The sequence below is a fragment of the Schistosoma haematobium genome, chromosome 7 (assembly GCF_000699445.3).
Source record: "Schistosoma haematobium chromosome 7, whole genome shotgun sequence".
NCBI classification, from domain to species: Eukaryota; Metazoa; Platyhelminthes; class Trematoda; order Strigeidida; family Schistosomatidae; genus Schistosoma; species Schistosoma haematobium.
Genome location: NC_067202.1, coordinates 18032624 through 18054149, shown reverse-complemented (window position 1 = coordinate 18054149; position 21526 = coordinate 18032624). Strand labels below are relative to the sequence as shown.

Genomic DNA, 21526 nt, shown 5'->3' with positions numbered 1-21526 from the left:
GTCGTTGCTGCGCACCGCTGAGGAGGAGTCACAATGAGACGAAACGGCCATCCAGTGCTTTCAGGTTTTCAATGGTGGTCTAACATCAGTCGGTTCATGATCTCAACCAGAAAATTAACTAATTAGTACAGATTTGACTGGAAGATTCACTTTAAGTCGAAAGTTTTTTGTTGTATGAGTTTCAGTTACGTGTTAGATAATTATGCAAGTTAGGCTGTTAAAAACGTTAGTCATAGTGATTTTTTCGTAATCATCGCAGCAAAAATAAACGATTAAAAGCAGGCCAACTCTTAACTTAGTCAATTGCAATAACACTATTATTCCTGAACTATCATTCTTTAAGACTTCTGAAGTTCTCCTTTCAATTGTGGTATTTATCTCAATCACTCTAAATTACTTCCAATCATCTTAACTACACCAACACATAGATGTCTAATTTCGACCATCCATTTACACTGTCGTTGAATAGTTAACAACAGTAGAGTATAAATAAAGACTAGTTGTTTTGTTCTTCAAAGTAGTATTTTCACTCTTTTTGCTTTACTAATCAACTAGATTCCATTGTAATTCTTTTTAAAGGATTGTTTTTTTTTTGTTTAAGTTCAGTGGGTGTATTTCAATTTATAATTGCTTTTAATACAAACACATCACTAAAGTTCACGTGGAAATATTTCGTTCCCATTTCCCTACTTCAATATGAAGCGATCCATTAAACTGACTTAAAACTCCATTGGCAATAGCCAATTAAAATGGGGTTTGAATTTATGGAGTTTCAGAGGCATAAGATTCAGTCTAATGTTGATAGGATACTATATAAATGAAGTAGCATTATATTCAAATGTCCATCGTCTTGTTTCGATAAACCTAGCATCCATAAGATCACTCTACCAGGGAAGTCCTACTCATTGCCTTCTCGTGGCGGGGGTGTTGTTTACGAAATTGAGAGGACGAAAAGCGAATGTTCGGCGCTTTAACCGGGTTGGTGGACATGGAGAGTCCACCTAGGAGAGTTGGAAAACCCTCATTCCAAACCAATGGTTCACATGGGCTCCAGTACCCTGAGGTAACAAATGGCGTATGAACCAATCGTTGGTCACCGGCTATCATGTGACTGCATCTCTTTATAATGATCCACTGCCTTGTGGATCCAGACCTTTAGGTCGAATGCTACAGGTGTGACCCCCTAAGGAAACCACCTGTGTCGGTTTGTGCACTCGAGCAGTATCACAGCCCTCACACATATCAAATGAGATTTGTGTGGCGCATATGTATCTGGTGCTCCGTTGTACCAGTATTTCTGTGTTCAAATAAATAATAACATAAAACCACTTAAAACCGCTACACAATAACCTGTTTGATCATATGAGATACCTTAAGTGAATCAAAAGTTTTGTTGTCATCATCCGGTTGCGTAATATGTAGTTAAGGAGAAATAACAAGACAGTACAGTTAAAGATTTGTTACTGTGTTGTGGGTGCCTGGACAAGTTTATACATCACTTGTATGATATGATTGATAATAATAATTATGTACTGATCTTTAAAACAGTATCAACATAGTTGACATAAGTAACTGCACATCAGAATCATTATTTGTAAGATCCTATCAGGGAATTATAGAGATTGTTAGGCTCTTTTTCCTAAACCGTGCTGATTCTTGCTAGTTGTTCAGCATCCAATGGCGAAAATAAAATTTATGGACGAACCAATGGAATTAACGATGGCAAGCGTTGTATTTTGGCACACAGTCGATTTATCCGTATGTCTGAATAGAATTTTACTACTAGTTGATGTCAGTATATGATGAAAACTCAAATTTTAATACCTAACGCTAACTTCTAACTCTCTACCTTCATCCTAATTCCTCATATTAATCTATAATCCTCTTTTAACCCTAGTAAGTAGGTAAGTTTACTCAAGGTCGCTTAAGCGTCATTCAAAGGCCATCCATAAATTATAGTCTCATTCATCCATGGCTTAAAATCGTTTAAAATAGCACAGGTGCATCCACTCTTTGTGTTCCGATCTTCTGAATTCTTCATGTCCCTTGTATTTTGTCTTTCCAAATTTATTTCACTGGATTATACTCCTTAGATAACATCTTCAAACCCTAATCTTTCCGATTACTGCTTTACTATCTCTACCACTACGGGATTTGAATCAACAATTGTATCTGTGTGATAATTTGATATAGCAACTCGAACTGATGTACGTACGTACGAAGTTCAACGTTGTTGCTGACTGACCGAGTCTCATTCATCCAATACCCTACCTTTACGTTTTTATCTTTTCCTAATCGACACTGAATTAAAGAAAAGTTTAGTCACGTACTTTACTTCGTTTAAATTATTTTAAAATAATAATGATAAATTTAATATTGGCTTTACAGGACTTCAAAGATTCGTTGCTCGAGATGCCGTTCGGAAAGCTCTCGATGAATTAGGCTTGTATAGAGGTGAAAAAGATAATCCTATGGTTGTGCCGATATGTTCTCGAAGCAAAGATATTGTTGAACCATTGTTGAAACCGCAATGGTACCTACGTTGTCAGGATATGGCTAATGCGGCAATGAAGGAGGTTGGTTTTTTTATAAAAAGAATTTTGATTACTCTTCATGCTACCAATTGTTGTATTCAATTATAGTTTCTCTTCAAAACTTATTTTGATTACACTATCATAGACTGCCTTGTTTAGTCCGTGTTTATAGGTGTAGATTACCTGGTTGAATCTCACCTCTTAGTTGCGATTAGTAGTTTAAGATGGTGAATGACGTGGTTCCAAAATCCATCAAACTGGCCCAGATGAACTCATTCTTTATCTGTCTCTAGATGTTAAGTTCCAGTATTCCATCTTACGTACCTTTCCATCCCATCTTATCGAACCATATTCTACTTTTTTGTCATTCTCATTACTACTATGATCGTTTCGACCTGTAAGTTGTTCGTTTTGTTCATTTTACCTCGTTGTACTGACATACGGTGTGGTAACTTCCAATTATGTATATTTGCACCAGATTCCACATTACATATAGCTGACCATGTGTTACTTACAACTTACCTCCAATGGATCATAGGCCACCGACAACCATTCTACAATCCACTCTGTCCTCGGCCTTCCTTTCTAGTTCTATCCAACTCTTGTTCATTCTTCTGATATCCGTCTACATTTCTCAGCCCAATGTGTTCTTTGGTCTTCCTCTTCCCCTTTGACCTTGATGATTTCATATGAGGGCTTACCTTGTGATGCAGTTGGATGCTTTCTTCAATGTGTGTCCTATTCACTCCCAGTGCTTCTTTATGATTTCTTCCTCCTCTGGAATCTAATTTGTTCTCTCCCACAATAGGTTGTTGTTGATAGTGTCTGGTCAACCGATCTGAAATATTTTGTGTAAATAACTGTTAATAAACTCTTGTATCTTCTGAATGATGACTTTCGTAGTTAGCCAAGTTCCAACCCCATACAGTAGAACTGTCTTGACATTTGTATTAAAAATTCTGACCTTGGTGTTGGTTGATAGGCAGTTGTTTTAAGTTCCATATCTTCTTCAATTTTAGATATGTTACTCTTGCTTTGGCGATCCGTGCCTTTACACCTGCATCAGATCCACCCTGTTCATCAATGATGCTGCCCAAATACGTAAAGGTTTTTACATCTTCCAAATCTTCTCCGTCAATTGTGATTGGATTGGTGCATTCTGTGTTGTATCGGAGAATCCTGCTTTTCCCTTTGTGTATGTTGAGACCTACTACTTCTGAGGCTGCTGCCACACTGGTCGTCTTCTCTTGCATTTGTTGTTGGGTGTTCGATAGAATAGCCAGATCATCAGCGAAGTCTAGATCATCCAGCTACATTTTAGCTGTCCATTGTATCCCATGCTTCGACTCAGATGTTGACGTCTTCATGATCCATCCAGTCGATCGCTAGGAGAAAGAGAAAGGGTGAGAGTAAGCAACCTTGCCTGACACCGGTCTTTACCTCGAACGAGTCTGTGAGTTGTCCTCCATGCACGATTTTGCAGTTTAATCCATCATAGGAATTCTGTATGTTATTGACTATCTTCTGAGGCACGCTGTAATGTCGGAGAACCTTCCATATTGTTGTCTCGTTCACGCTATCAAATGCTTTCTCGTAGTCAATGAAGTTGATGTAGAGTGATGAATTTCATTCAATTGATTGTTCCACAATGATCCGTAGAGTCGCGATTTGGTCTGTACACGATCTATCCGTACGGAATCCAGCCTGTCAATCTGGAATTTGAACGTCTACGGTATCCTTCATTCCGTTTAGCAATACCCTGTTGAAGACTTTTCCTGGTATTGAGAGAAGAGCAATGCCCCTGTAGTTATCACACTTGCTGAGATCTCTTTTCTTTGCCATCTTGATCAGGTGTCCTTTTTTCTAGTCTCTTGATACTTGTTCTTCATCCCAAATCTTGCTGAAGAGAATGTGGAGTATCTTTGCAGTTACTACTACATCTGCTTTCAGTGCCTCTGCTGGAATGTTGTCTGGTCCTGCTGCTTAGCCACTCTTGATTTGTCTGATGGCCATGCTGATCTCTTCAATCGTTGGTGGGCCAATATTGATTGGGATGTTCGTGGGTGCTGCTCCGATGTTGGGTGGGTCCAGTGGAGCTGGTCGATTCAAGAGTTATTTGAAGTGTTCTACCCACCTGTTTCGCTGTTCTTCGATGTTGGTGATTATTTTGCCCTCCTTGATTTTCACTGGTCGTTCTGGTTTACGGTAATTTCCAGCGAGTTTCTTCGTTGTGTCATACAATTGTCTCATGTTTCCTTCTCTTTCAGCCTTTTCCGCCGTCGTTGCTAGATCTTCAACATAATTTGCATTTGTCGGTTCTGATGCTCCTCTTCGCTTGCTTGTTCACTTCTGCGTATTCAGCTTGTGACTTGGCTTTCTCTGTTCTTGTTCGGACGGTATTGATTACTTCTATCTTGTTCCTCCTTTCTTGAATCTTATCCAGTGTATCAAGAGTGATCCATTCTTTGTGATGGTGCTTCTTGTGACCGAGGACCTCATGACATGTTGAAGTGATTGCCTCTTTGATCCCTTTCCAGTTGCTCTCCATAGTAGTTCCTTCTCCATTGAGTAGATCATGAAGGGCCTGGGACTTGTTGCTGAGGACTATTATGAATTCGTTGAGTTTTCCAGTATCCCGGCAAAAAAGCCGTATTAAACTTTTGTGCTGTTGTCCGCTCCGTTTCCCAGTGCTTCCTAAGTTTCAGTTTCATCTTGGCGACCAGCAAGTGATGATCTGATGCTATATCAGCTCCTCTCTTGGTTCTCACTTCCTCCATCGTCTTTCTGAACTTTTTGTTTATGCAGATATGGTCGATTTGGTTTTGCGTAGTGTGATCCAGTGAAATCCATGTGGTTTTGTGCATGCTTTTATATGGAAATATGGTGTCGCCTATGACCAGTTTGTTGAAGGCACATAGGTTTGCAACTCTCTCATCGTTGTCGTTCCTTTCTCCCAGTCCATGTCGTCCCACGATGTCTTCATATCCTGTGTTGTCCATTCCAACCTTGGCATTTAGGTCTCCCGTCACAATGATCAAGTCCTTTATTGGGCATTTCTCAACGACTGACAGCCTATCGTAGAATTAATCTTTTATGTTTTCATTGTAATGATTGGTATGCGCATAACATTGGATGATGTTCATTGTAATGCCCTCTTTCTTTGTTTTGAAGGAGGCTTTGATGATCATGGGTCCATGAGATTCCCATCCTATAAGTGCTTTTTGGTTTGTTTGGATAGCATCAATGCAACTTCTTGTGTATGCGGAGCATTTCCTTCTTCATGGCTGGAGTATATAAGTAGCCCTCCTGAAGCTCGTCTATGTTGTCCAACCTGCGTCCAATATATTTCACTAATTCCATGCACCTCCAGGTTGTATCTTTACATTTCTGCAGCAACGCGAATGACTCTCCCAGTCTCCCACATTGTATGGACATTCTATGTACCTAAATTAATGGTTTCTCTGGATTTTAGAAGGGGCATCAGCCTCTTGACTTCCGAAGGAACTAGGTTTTCATCATGAGACGTCATAACTCTTCTAACTCCCAGTGAAGAGTTTAAATGGTTTGAATTATTTTTTATGGTTAGCGTTTTTTAGCGAGTTAGTCTTCTATGGGGTGGGGTCACTAACCGCACGCCCAACCCTCCTCCTCTATTTGGGCTTGGGGTCGGCAGTAGCCCCAGAGGGGCTCTAGACGTAGTTTTACAAATCACTTCTCTTTCCTATAAATAATATGGCTAAGCCAAGCTCAGTCACTGTAAATGCACGAAATAACTTAGATTTACAATAAATTAGATTGATGTAGTGCACATGTATATTATGCTAGGTACAAATAACAAAACAAAGAGTAACAAGCGTAAGTATGATTTTAGTGAGTTGTTATTCATGCATTCACGATTTATCTATCTACGACACCTAACAGCCTTTGTTTTGGTCTAAATAAAGTTTAAGGCTTACTTAAGGCAATCATTTATATTCATTCTTATTGTTCAGTAGTGGAGTCGCTACTACACTACATTCTTTTACCCTCAACAAATTGGTTTGTTTCTAACTTGATCAAGTGGTTAGTTTAGTTTTAGAAAAATGAAATGGTGTTGTTAGAACATGCCTGCCAAAAGACAGGCTTCCACTCGAGAACAACTATATTTTCTCCATGAGTGTCTTCGCCAGCATGTTCTACCAACAAGTGTAAGATATAGACCTCCAATCAACTGCCAATTAGGATGGAGGATAGCCGAGCAAAGTGGAAGAAAAATGGTACACCTAATGATAACGGATGCACACTACAGGATCTGCAAATACCAACACGTCATAGAGGACCAAAAGATAAAGCTACAAAGGATGCTCACATCAGAACATTTGGAAATCGTGACAACAGCCATCGAGATAACATGCAAACGACATAGAGAACAAAGAAGAAACACCTTAAAGAAAAAAACTAATCAAGATCTCTGAACCACCCATGGAAGAAAACACAAACAACTGCGTGATCAATCTGTCAAAACAACCACTAACAAATACGGAAGAACACCTGCTCCAAAAAGGATTAAACTACAATACAAGCGACGCCTCAAAGCTGGAGTTCTTCGCAGCACTAGAGCCATCACTCAAAACTTCCGGAATCAGTAAAGAAACACAACAGGAAATAAGGCAAACTATAGTATCGATAACTCAACAGGTGAAAGAAAACAACCAACTGACTCCACAAGAACAAAAGGCCTTGAAAGAACTCAGAAATAGAAAAGATATTTTCATAATACCAGCGGACAAAGGACGCACCACAGTAATCATGGACAAAGAAGAATACGTCAACAAAGCCGAAGAACTACTCGAAGATAAGAGCACATACAAACTAATGGACACAAATCCCGTCAAAAAATTAGACAACCAAATCTCAAAGACGCCAAAAGAAATAGTGTTGTATTTCACTACCGTCCATGAGTTGGATTTTATATATGTTTTACTAAAATAGTGTTCATTAGGCGTCTGTTATTAGCTCTATATAATAAATTTCATTTTTGAGATGATGGTTTACTCTGTATATGATAATAATGTTGTTGTTTTTTATTCCCAACAGGTATCTGAAGGTCGCTTACGTATTATTCCCAGTTTCCATATTCGTACATGGAATAATTGGCTTAAAGATTGTCATGATTGGTGTATTTCTCGACAATTATGGTGGGGACATCGTATTCCTGCTTATCATGTTTCGATTCGACGTGCTGGAGTAGATAATTTAGAAGTTTTAGATGTAAGTGTTGAATTTTAGTTTTTTTTAATAGTTGAGTTCATGAGTCAATTAAAGCTAGACGACCGTAAAAAACCTAGAAGCACTAAACGGCCGTTTCGTCCTATTATAGGACTCCTCAGTAGAGCGCATCGACGGTCCCGCTCACTGAATTCGAACCCAAGACCTTCGATCTCGCGCGCGAGCGCTTAACCTGAGCTGGCATCTTATGGTGGTAATGTCTAACTTTAACCAACCCATGAACTCAACTGTTAAATTACTACGATCTCCACAAAATCCCTTTTTGACAATTATAATTTCTTTTTTGTGTTCTACATTTTTGAAGGAATTTTTGGCAAAGCTATGATATACTGATCACCTTGGGGTGACTTATCAGCCAATAAGGAGACGCTGCCTAGTTATAAAACAGTTAACAATATAAAGTAATGAAATTACGGTGGAATAACAGCTTCGATCGCTATCATTAACCCTCACTAGTCAAATTATCCCTTGTAGTAAAGAAAAAATGATGAAAAGTTTACATATTATGTATATATATATTAGGAGTTGGGCTTGTGTTTTGAGTTAGGGTTATCACCTCATGGAGTTTTCGTCACAACCTTATAATGCGAAAAGTTTAAGGTTATGTATTAAGAGTTAAACTGGAGTTTGGTTTACAAATTAGGATCAAGGATTTCAACACGAACTGATATCAACTATAATGTAATGCCTTTCCACCTTCCTGTGTTCAAACTTGAGAAACCTAGGTTTGAAATTTAAAGTGAAATAAAGTGAAGGGAGAATATTATCTAACTTCACTAAACACTCTTGATTACGCAATAAATTACATCAAGCACTGTAACATACAATCTGCCACAGGAGCATGTGTATTTTGTAAGTTAGCTAAAGTACCATTTAAAATTGACTTTTTGATTGAGAAATAGATATTTTCATTGATTTAAAGCATTTTAAGGTCCAAATATTCCCAATTTTTACTTGTTTAATCATAACATCCATGTTACATATCACAACACTTTAAACTCCGCTCAAAAATACATTAGATATTACTCTGGATCTGATGGGCTAACTGAAGGCCTTCAATCTATTGTAATTTTATCGAATTGTCATTCTAAACTTTTCATTTATCAATCTTACTTGTTAAACGCATTTTCCAATTACTATTTTTTTTATTTCAACACATAGATAATGGTACAAAGAGGCACCAAATACATGTGCGCCACACAAATCTCATTCGATATGTGTGAGGGTGCCCAGACCGAAGCAGGTGGTTTTCTTAAGGAGCCACTCCCCGAGCCTTTGATCTAATGGTCTGATCCACAAGGCAGTGGAGCATCGTAAGGAGATGCAGTCCCATGGAAGCCGGTGACCAGCAATTGGTTCATACGCCATTTGTTCCCTCAGGATACTGGAGCCCATGTGCACCATTGGTTTGGAATCCGGTTAAAGCGCCGGACATTCGCTTTTCGTCCTCTCATTTTCGTAAACAACACCTCCGCCACGAGAAAACAGTGAGTAGGATTTTGCTGGCATAGGCTGCATATGCGTGGTGTGTGAGAGCATTTCGAGAGGGAGAGCGGACTCTCCCCACTCTCGGCCGTACCAGGGCATTTGGGGGCACCAATTACTATTAGAGTATAATCTGCTTTAATAATTTAAGTAATTCACTAAATTTCAACATAAACACAAAACAGTTGACTATGTTGAACTAATCTGTATAAAATGAGCATTTAGACATCGTAGTTTCACTCAGTGATTTCATGCTGCCCTCCCACAAGAAGGGGTGGGGTTAGAAAAAGTCGACCCTAAAAATGCACACCTCGTCTTATCCCACGGATATCCGTCTCCGGCGGTAAGGTCTCAACAAGTACGGAGCTAATACAAAAATTACTCAGAAAAAGGTCATGTGTGACCGACCTCAAGCAGTTGTCCCTTGAGCACTGCGGTCACGCTCTCAGGTCACTAAGACCACCTCTATTCCAATTTCCTTTTCAGGTACCTCCAGAACAACCCTTCCACGGTGTGGGCAACCGGGAAGTGATAACCGCCCTCATACCTCTACCAGCACTCAAGACTGACTGACAGTAAACCTCCTTATCATATTCTCATTCTTTAAGATATGACGTCAATTTATTCTCGTTTGCATATCCTCACCAATGCTGTTACTAGTGATGTTCAAAATGTAATGAAATTCAAAACTTATTTAGTTAAGATTTATAAAAATACATTAAATGATCAAACCAAGTGTTTGATCAGAGTGTAACTTCATTAAAACATTTGGATTGTTTTTAATAGGAATTAGATTCCATTTTAATTTTCTTTTGGATTTATTGTTGTTTCAGCCTACAGATCATAATTCATGGGTAGTTGGTCATACAATTGAAGAAGCACTTCAAAAAGCCTGTGATAAATTCCATTGTTCACCAGATAACTTAACTTTAAACCAAGATAATGATGTATTAGATACATGGTTCTCTTCACAATTATTTCCATTCTCTGTATTTGGTTGGCCTGAACAAACACCAGATTTAAAAGCTTATTATCCTGGAAGTTTATTAGAAACTGGGCATGATATTATATTTTTCTGGGTTGCACGTATGGTTATGATTGGTTTGAAATTAATGGGACAATTACCATTTCATACTGTCTATTTACATGCTATGGTTCGTGATGCTCATGGCAAAAAAATGAGTAAATCCTTGGGTAATGCAATCGATCCAGTAGATGTCATCAATGGAATATCTTTAGAAGGTACGTTATGATTGTTATTCATCATTGTTTATCTCTCTCTTTCTGTGTATTATGTTAGATATGACTGAGACCTTAATCACGGACGTAGGTTGTATTGTTTTGCATTACGTCAGTTGATAATTTGGTTTGGGATTTTCGAAGACGGAGTATCGGTTTTCGTGTGATTGTATAAAGCGCCTCACTAATAAGTGCTACTCATAACGAAACCTATGAAATGATAGCTTATTGCCTTTCAACCAGTAGGTTGCAGACCCAAATCCTATTTGATCTACCTACCGTATGGTATTACTAGTCGTTACACAAATTAGTGTACCTCAAAACTAGATACTGAATCATGCACTTCTTAGATTACTCCTGTTTAACCAGAGGCTCTCACCTCAATCCCGAATTACTTGACGTAGAAGAGTCACATTTCAAAATGCTTGGTAAAATGTGGACCCGGAACATGATATTGAATATTTGCTAAACGATTGTTCAATGCGAGCATCTCGATTGTGGAGGAAATTAGTCTCAATCTGTTTTTGTGCTGTGTTCAGTTCTCATGGACGATGTCAGTTCTAATCAAGATAGAATACTTGCATTGCCGACCAGTTCTCAATAACACGAAATCTACGTTCGGGGATTTCTGCTACTTTGCCTACAATACCTAAGGCATTGGTCCTACACTCTTTGTTAATCATGTCGTAGAGTAGGTGAACTCCATTATTATTAGGGAGGGCGTGCGTGTAGGCAGTTACCACCCCCTTACTTCCTACACCATGGAGGAATATTACTTTTTGAAGGACTTAAAACGAAGATTGAGTTAGTAGGTGTCATGAAAACCTAAGAAATCGACCATTGCCTATGACCAATCACGCATACCTCTGTATCGGAAATTTTTAAGGCCAATCTTGTAAAAGTCCTAATTGAAAAAAGACATCATCACTCAATATTCATGCAAAATACCATTCTGCTATCATACCCGCATGTACAGTTGAAAATGTAACTTCTTCTTTTAGACTTTAGATTTACCACTTTTGATCCTACCACTCTCCATCCAAATTTGTTTGGCATATTAAACATCCTTTTAGAAATAATTATTTCAATGAGCATAGCTTGACTTAGTCATCACAATGGATAGACAAAGTTTATCACCAAATCAAAATAACAGTCACAATTGGTTATTACTGCTTGAGCTGCTAGAGGTACAGTGGTTTTGAATGCTGTTAGAGGTATGAGGGCGGTTATCACTTCCCGGTTGCCCACACCGTGGAAGAGTTCTTCTAGAAATATCTGAAAAGGAAATTGGAATAGAGGTGGTCTTAGTGACCTGAGAGCGTGACCGCAGTGCTCAAGGGACAACTGCTCGAGGTCGGTCACACACGACCTATTTATGAGTAATTTTCCTGTTAGTTCCGTACTTGTTGAGACCTTACCACCGGAGACGGATATTTGTGGGATAAGGCGAAGTGTGCATTTTAGGGTCGACCTTTTTTAACCCCACCTCTCCTTGTGGGAAGGCAGCATAGCTGTCATGCTGGTTGTCTGAAGGAAACACCTTACTGCTATCACCTCTGTACAGTCAGCAGTACGACTTCGCCTTCGGACCTTAGGTTTTCTGCTTTTGGTCTTACCGCTCTTCAACCGACCTGTCTGACATGGTAGGACCTTGAGAAACGGTTGTTCCATCCAGTATAGCTTGGTTGTTTCATGAAGATAGGCGAGCCGGACCATCACGTTAAGGTAGCAACAACGGTCGGGACTCCTTGAGCTAAAACTGTTTGATTTCAAACTCTTCATACTGTTTCTAGCATCATATCATTATTGTTTTTCATCGATTTAATTAAGAATTGAGAACTAAAATTACTATCGAAATCATCCAATAATAATTATTGTTATAAAAAACATTCAATATTCATTTCTATACTATTCAATTATGACTGAGTAAGTTTTGTTTGATTATCAAACGTTTCATTGAGAGTCTACAAGAACAATCGATCATAACAACACGGCTGCATATTTCGAAATTCTATATTTTGTAATCGGATCACCATAAACAATCGCATTTTTCATTTCTGACGATTTATTTTTTACTGTTGAAATCTAAAATGATGATGTGTAGGAGGTTCTAGAATGTTTTGCTGATGAATAATGAATGAAATTTCTTCTCATATCAATTACGAATACTCACAATGTGTCAGTCAGTTAGTCAGTAACAACGTAGAACTTCGTACGTACGTACATCAGTTCGAGTTGCCATACCACATTAGCATACAGATACAATTGTCAATTCAAATCCCGTAGTGGTAGAAGTGGTAAGAGTACAAGCAGTAATCGGAAAGATTAAGGTTTGAAGATGTTATTGAAGGAGTATAATCCAGTGAAATAAATTTGGAAAAAGAAAAAAACACGGGACATGAAGAGTTCAGAAGATCAGAATTTGGGAGAACAGAAAGAGTGGATGCACCTGCGCCATTGCAAACGATTTTGAGCCATATCATTCAAGGTCTTTAACCATAGGTTGCTATCATCTCGCGGTCCCCAACCAGGTAGTCTACACCTACCAACATGGCTCAGTCCATTTGTCAATTACTTCATGGACTTGTGCCATGTATTGGTCCGGCCGCCTCCAGCTTACTTCCAAGATACCCCTACACCATATAACGTCGGTCATTCGGTGGTCGGGCATACGTAACACATGTCCCTGCCACCTCAACTGAGGTAACTAATAGTTATCATCAACTTATTGTTTTGTTCTCATTAACTAATAAAATTGGTTACTTTTTGTTTGACATAGATTTACAAAAACAATTAGAACAAGGTAATCTTGATCCGAACGAATTAACACGTGCTCGTCAAGCTCAAGCAAAAGATTTTCCTAAAGGTATTCCTGAATGTGGAACTGACGCTCTACGATTTGCTTTATGCGCTTATACAGCTCAAGGACGAAATATCAATTTGGATATAATGCGTGTACAAGGCTATCGATTTTTCTGTAATAAACTATGGAATGCTGTTCGGTATGTATATCCCATTATGAATAAGGATTTGAATTGTCTAGTTGTTGATATTCATAACCAGATATTCTTATAAGCGTTGGTTGATATATGTGTGTATGCTGTGCAGATTTCTTCAGTTCAACCGTTCCTTTTTCATACTCTTTTTAAATAGATGATTTGTGGTTAACAGTAAAATCCATCGTATCCACCTTCCCCAGCTGGATGTACGTGTCTTCCAATGTTTTTGTATCTATGTTTCACTGCTAGCCACAATTCATCTATCCTAAAGAATATTTTATTTTCTAAATAAACAGTTGGATACAGATGGGAAAACGTTCAAGTTTACTTTTGGTTAGTGTTATAGGTGAAAAGCTTGAAAGCTAATTCTTGTTAGGAGCATTCAATAATCCATCAAAGGTATCTTCAGAAGCTGGAAAAAATTCTCAAACTATTTTGTACAATCAGCGTTCGTTAGAAATCCTCATGACGAGTTTAGGAATCAATGGATTGACTGATTGTTAATATTATTACCAGTTTAAGCATGTTTTCTAAAATTAGCTCTTGATTACAATACTATAAGTGCCCTTGTTCTCCGCATATAAGCTAACCATAGAACTAAAGTTCTTTCTATACTTCCTGAGTATTGTTTTTCTTATCAGAAGGCTTTTGTGGATATTATAGTGATTTCAATAGTTGAGTTCATGAGTCAATTGAAGCTAGACCACTATGGAAAACCTGGAAGCCTTGGACGGCCGTTTCGTCCTATTGTGGGACTCCTCAGCAGTGCTTATTGATTAATCTACTATTCTATTTCTTTTGATTTCATTATATCGCATTCGTCTTGATTTTTTATTCATAGTGGTTTGCCCTGATATAAATTTATCCGGCAGTGATTGTATACGCGTGGACATATGAGATCATTTCGAGACAAAGAACAAAATCTCCACACCATCGACCGTACCAGAGCATTGGAGGCGGGAACTCTTTTTTGACTCCTTATTCTTAAAACCTAACCTTCTGCGTTATAGTTGATATCAGTTGGTAATGAAAATGAGATTTGGAAAACTCTGGTTCCAAACCCAAGGTGCAAATGGGATCCTGAGTGAACAAATGGCGTATGAACCTATTGTTGGTCACCGGCTAACATAGGACTGTGTCTCCTGATGTTGCTCCACTGTTTTGTGGATCCAGACCTTTAAGTCGAAGGCTCCGAGTGTGATCCCCTAACAAAACCACCTGCTTTGGTTTGGGCACCTGGGCAGTATCTTAACCATCGCACTAATCTAATGACGAAGTGTGGCACCTATGTATTCGGTGCCCCTTTGTATTTGTATACTAATACGGTGTATTTGCATCGAAACTATTATCCGACCGTAATTTTCTTTTGTCTCTATTCATATTTAATTCTTTTCTTTTCTTTCTTTTGATTTAATTTCAAGTTATGCGCTATTTCATTGTTTACATAAAGAATTTATTCCACCAGATATGTCTGATTTAAATAGTCTATTCAAACAATTCATACAACATAGTTTATTATCTGGTACAGATAGATGGATTCTATCAAGATTAGCTTATGCTGTCATTCAATGTAATACAGGATTTACAGAATTTCAATTTCCTATAGCTACTACTGCTTGTTATCATTTTTGGTTATATGAATTATGTGATGTTTATTTGGTAAGTTTGTTTGTTTGTTTGTTTCTTTTTCCCCTCTCTCTCTCCCTCTTGTTTGTTCAAAGTTTTAATTTAATCAGATTAAACTGGTGTAATTTTCATGTAAATGATTACTATTAGGGTTATAATGCATTTACAATACTATAATACAAATATTGTTATATGCGTAACCCTCCGAATGCCCTAGTATGGCCGAGAGTGGGGTGGACCCGCACTCCCTCTCGAAATGCTCTCACACACCACGCATATGCAGCCTATGCCAGCAAAATCCTACTCACTGTTTTCTCGTGGCGGAGGTGTTGTTTACGAAAATGAGAGGACGAAAAGCGAATGTCCGGCGCTTTAACCGGATTCCAAACCAATGGTGCACATGGGCTCCAGTATCCTGAGGGAACAAATGGCGTATGAACCAATCGTTGGTCACCGGCTATCATGGGCATGCATCTCCTTACGATGCTCCACTGCTTTGTAGATCATACCTTCAGGTCGAAAGCTCTGGGTGAGGTCCCCTAAGAAAACCAACTGCTTCGGTTTGGGCACCCGGGTAGTATCACAGCCCTCATACATATCAAAATGAGATCTGTGTGGCGCATATGTATTTGGTGCCTCCTTGTACCAATGTTTATGTGTTTAAATAAATAATAAATAGAAAAAACTACTTATTAACATAACTGACTAGGACATGTGTTTCCCATGGTCAACTACCGTTCACTCTGATGTGTAATATTGTGTTGCGTAAGAATAGATTGGAAGAAAGGTACGCATAACTAAATCAATATGCAGTATATATATTGGTGCTTCTTTGTACCAGGGTTTCTGTTTCAATAAATAAATTATCCCCGAAGAGGTGTCGATTTCGAGCTAGCTGATACTTGCTAACAAAGTTATATCTGTCAGAAAGTTCCTATACCTTTTGTTAACTTCAATGTAATTGAACAATAATACGTACTTATAAGAATTTTTACCCGATTTAACTTTGTCTATCTTCTGTCGACTAATCACATTACAATATGGAAACCAAATGTTGAATACGAGTTGCGTTTAAGACAGAGGTTTATTTTAGACACTCATTTAAACAGGCAAAGTGGAAGAGATAGTATGGAAATTGGGTAGATACAGATAGGCGTAGCTGTTATAAAAACCTACCCAGTAAATTATGGGCGACTTAGTCTTTATATAAAGTGAATAATATATAAATAATAGATAATCATCAATTAGAGTATACATGGACAGATTTATGTAAGGCGAGCGCAACTACAAAAATGTTCAAAGTTAATAGCATATAAACTTACACATTGATGTGATCCAATGTTGAAGTTTATCCTTTGAAACATTCACAAATGATCTAACTCAGCATCCGAAGATCAGAAAAAAGTCACATAATAGTTTCTATCAATCTACCGTTATTATCATTTGTTTTTTATCCGTATGGGGTTATGGAGATTGTTGGGTTTTTGATTAAGATCATGAGTCGATCAATATTAGACATCACTATTGAAAACGTGGAAGCACTGGATGACTGTTTCGTTCTAGTATGACACTCCTCAGCATTGTGCATTCCAAATCCCATATATGGGATTCAAACTCAGGATCTTTGATCTTACGCGCGAACTTTTAACCTCTAGACCACTGATCTATCATTTTAAATGTTGTTCATGTTTAACTTCAACCAATTTATGAAATTGCACAATCATTTATTATCTAAGGTAGATACCTGTCTCTATCTGATTTTCCATTAACCTGGTTTGTTAGTTTTGTTTTAGTTTCAACATTTTGATAACATAAAAGTAATATTCGTGGATTGGTTGAAGTTAGACATTAACACCGTTGGATGCCGGCTCAGTGGTCTAGTTGATTAAGCGCCTGGCGCGAGACTGATAAGTCCTGGGTCCGAATTTCGTGGGATGTGGGATCGTGGATGCGCACTGTTGAGGAGAATTATACTAGGACAAAACGGCCGTCCAGTGCTTCCAGGTTTTCCATGGTGGTCTAACTTCAATTAACTCATGATTTCAATCAGTGTAATTTCTAAAATCTCCACAAAACCCCTTCTGATAATATTCCTATTCATCAAATATATTTGTTATTCACCTTTTCCCATTTTCCACTTTTTTGTATATACTCCATTTATAGGAATATACCAAACCTATTATTAGATTAAAACAGAATAATTCAAAATTGTCTAATATGGAAATGGAACGTATTCAATTAGTTTGTCAAATCCTTTATGTTTGTTTCAATTGTGGTCTACGTTTATTACATCCATTTATGCCATTTATTACAGAAGAATTATATCAACGTTTATTAACTAGAAATAGTCCTAATAATAATAATACTGTAAATAGTATGGATAGTCTATGCGTGAAATCCTATCCTAAACTCAGTGATGTATGTCTACTTAATTATTTATTATTCATGTATTTATGTATGTTTATGATTAATTTTCATTTTACATTTACATAACCAATTTATGTATAGTATACTACAATATGCCCCTTAAATGCCCTGGTACGGTCGAGAGTGGGGAGAGTCCGCTCTCCCTCTCGAAATGCTCTCACATGGCCACGCATATATAGCCTCTGCCAGGGATGTCCTACTTATTGCCTTCTCGCGGCAATCCGCACAGGATACACATACGTTAACATGAGACTGATCAATTGTCCGGCGCTTTAATCGGGTTGGTGGACACGGAGAGTTCATCTAGGGGAGTTGGAAAACCCTCATTCCAAACCAATGGTTCACATGGGCTCCAGCACCCTGAGGGAACAAATAGCGTATGAACCAATCGTTGGTCACCGGCTACCATGGGACTGCATCTCTTTATGATGCTCCACTCCCTTGTGGATCATACCTTCAGGTCGAAAGCTCTGTGTGAAGTCCCCTAAGAAAACCACCTGCTTCGGTTTGGGCACCCGGGTAGTATCACAGCCCTCACACATATCGAATGAAATCTGTGTGGCGCATATGTATTTGGTGTCTCCGTGTACCAATATCCATGTGTTAAAATAAATAATAAATAATATAGTACAGTATAACCGTTAATCAATCATTACTATTGTCTAATATGTACATATAACCATTACACTTATTCATTAATTTTGAATATATAGTTGATTTGTTTGAAATAGTCATTAGGAAACTGTGCACCTTAGTTACTCACTAGTTGGTACTTGATAATTCAGTCACACTGTATACCTGCAATCTTAGATGAACTGATGAATCTAAACTTGGACCACTTAGATTCACGTTCTAAGAAGTTACTACTTAGTTATTCAAGCTGTAACTTGATCTTCCGTAAGACTGAGTTATTTACAGTTAGTTCGTCATTGAATGGTACATACCACTGTCTTATTTACTGAATTGTTTTTAGTGCTACTGATTGAATTCTGTGAATCAAGTTGTTATAAGCTTGCTAGTCTGAGTGACTCGACATGGATACACAATGTTTAGATGTTACGTGGTTGGAGGTAATTAATTGAAAACTCTGAACTTAAACTTCGTTCTAGTTGACATTCGTCAGAAATAAGAATTACCTATAATCTTTCAGGTCCCAACCAGGAAGTTGTGATTAACCGACAGATTTCTTTCATACTTCAGCACTATATTATAAACTAATCACATCTCCACTTTTTCCAGACAATAGTTTGATTTTTAGGTTTTGTTTGGGGGACTTTTGAAAGACTCTAATTGGCTTAAAGTAGTATTCTATGTTCTCTCAAATAGTATCACTTTTATTGCTGCTGCTACTACTACTAATTCTGTTTATGCAGTCATATAATCCTAATATATCATATATGTGTATTAGGTTACGTTAGGTGTCAGGAAACTTCTTTTCACTTAATTAACAGGTTCATCAGTTGGATATACTTGAATCAAATCACTGATATCAACACCGTATATTCATTATCTGGCAAACAAGGAATAGGCATATCCATCTGTATTTAATATGTGAGATGACTCTTACATAAAACTGATTTCACTATGAATTCATCGCTTTTTATATTGCATAATAATATACTTTAGTTCTAGTCTATATCATAAATCAGATCGAAAAATTGAATTCAGTGTATCATATGATCAAGTATGGTGATTAATCGATCTAATTAGTATCTATGGGGTAGGTTTCTAAACGCAAAACTGCCAGTTTTTTTCTTCTATCATAACTCACTAAATCAGCGATTTAGTTTTAGAGATTTCTATAAATGATTGATTATAATTTGTGACATGGCTCAGAATCAACCACATTGATGTAGGTGTATACACTCTCTGTCTTCTTTTAAACTATGAGATTAAATTCGCTTCATATCTTTCTTTCGACGAACTAATTCTTTCTTCCAGTACTATATCCTTATATATAATCTTTCTTTCCTGACCGTAACTGCTACCTTGACGCGGTGGTCGGGCTTGCCTATCGTGATGACTCAACCGAGCTATATTGGCTGGAACATATGTTCCTGTAGGTGTGGACTACTTGGTTGGGATTCGCGAGACGATATCAACCTATGGTTAAAGACCTTGAATGATATGACTCAAAATCGTTTGCAGTGGCGCAGGTGCATCTACTCTTTGTGTTCTAATTTTCTGAATTCTTCATGTCCCTTGTTTTTTTCTTTTTCCAAATTTATTTCACTGGATTATACTCACTGAATAACATCTTCAAACCTTAATCTTTCCGATTACTGCTTATACTCTTACCGCCTCTACCACTACGGGATTTGAATCAACAATTGTATCTGTATGCTAATGTGGTATGGCAACTCGAACTAATTTACGCACGTACGTACGAAGTTCTACGTTGTTACTGACTGGCAATCTTTCTTTTATATATTACTACCATTGAACTAACTACCTCTATGAGTCCGCAGTTCATCTTGTTGTGCTAATGCAGTATGGCAACTTAGACTGATGCACATATGTGCCTGATTCTACGTTGTAACTGACTGACTGATTGGCTGTAAAATTATTTGATCGAGTTAAAGAGTGAAAGATTTTTTGATTGTATTATATTGTTTGTTTTTGTTTCTTTGTTATCATTGTTGATACTCTTATTATCAGGTAAATATATTACATGATGTAAATGGAGTTGAAACAGATTTTCATCTTGTACTGAATATTATTCATCGTATACGTGGACTTATTTCAGCTTGTCATATACCAATATCACTTGCAAATCGTCAACCTTTAAATGTTCAATTAATTGCATCTGAAACTATATTATCTACTCTTATTAATGGACAATATGTAACTGATGTAATTGAACCATTAGGTCGATGTCGTGTTATACAAATGGTTTCTGATCGTAAAAATGGTAAGTGTTGTGATTATTTATTTATTTGGGCCCATTAACATTGATACAAGAGGGGGCACCAAATACATATATGCCACACAATAAAAATGAGGCCAGAAGGTATTATCATTGATTTATGTGAGGGCTGTGATACGGCCTGGATACCCAAACCGAAGCAGGTGGTTTTCTTAGGGGGCTAAAACTCTAGCCTCTGACTTAGGGATCTAATTTATAAGGAAGTGGAGCAATGTTAGGAGATACACTTCCATAGTAGTCGTTGACCAACAATGGGTTCATACGCCATTTGTTCACTCAGGATCCTGGAACCCATGTGAACTAATGGTTTGGAATCTGGCTTTTCCAACTCCTCTAGGTAAACCCTCTGTCCACCATCCCAGTTAAAGCGTCGGAAATTCACTTTTCGTCCTCACAATTTCGTGAACAACACCCACTTTGAGAGAAGGCAGTGAGTAGGACTTCTCTGGTAGTGACTGTATACACGTGGCCATGTAAGAACATTTCGAGAGGGAGAGATGAACCTCCCTACCCTTGGCCGTACTAGGGCATTTGGGTGTATGTCAGTTTTGATTGTTCAGTATTTATTTTTTTTGTTTTCCGACTTGATGTTTGATTACAATTATAATTTCCATATTTTTTTCTTAGTTAACACTTCTGGTTGTGTTAGTGGAACAGTTTCAGCAAGTGATATTTTATGGTCCAACGAAGAGTCACCTGTTAATACAGTTCCCGAAGACAATGACGATGATGATGCTAATAACTTAAATGGTGGAAATCTATGTTCCGATGTTCAATCAAATTCTGTGTTTGTTAACAAAAATCCATCATCAATAATTCCAGCAACTTGTCAAATATTTCTACATGTCGCTGGATTAATTGATGTATCATTAGAACAGAAACGATGTCAAGATCGTTTAGTGGAATTGAAAGATTCCATTGAAAGTTTAGAGAAAAAACGTCAGCATCCAACGTATTCTGAGAAAGTACCAATGAAAACTCAATTGATGGATACGAAAAAAGTGATTTCGCTTTTTAAGTTA

The 21526-nt window shown here is 37.7% G+C and overlaps 1 protein-coding gene across 2 annotated transcripts in view; it reads left to right on the top strand.

Moving 5' to 3' along the window:
* Positions 1 to 21526, top strand: part of VARS1_1 (Valine--tRNA ligase) — a 41338-nt gene that overhangs the window by 9350 nt on the left and 10462 nt on the right. For both annotated transcript variants that reach the window (XM_051218149.1, XM_051218146.1), the window contains 8 exons: positions 2389 to 2576; positions 7611 to 7784; positions 10121 to 10529; positions 13306 to 13528; positions 14947 to 15184; positions 17315 to 17569; positions 20237 to 20489; positions 21132 to 21505. In XM_051218149.1, coding sequence (XP_051064585.1) covers positions 2389 to 2576; positions 7611 to 7784; positions 10121 to 10529; positions 13306 to 13528; positions 14947 to 15184; positions 17315 to 17569; positions 20237 to 20489; positions 21132 to 21505 — 2114 coding nt within the window. The remainder of the gene's footprint in view (positions 1 to 2388; positions 2577 to 7610; positions 7785 to 10120; positions 10530 to 13305; positions 13529 to 14946; positions 15185 to 17314; positions 17570 to 20236; positions 20490 to 21131; positions 21506 to 21526) is intronic.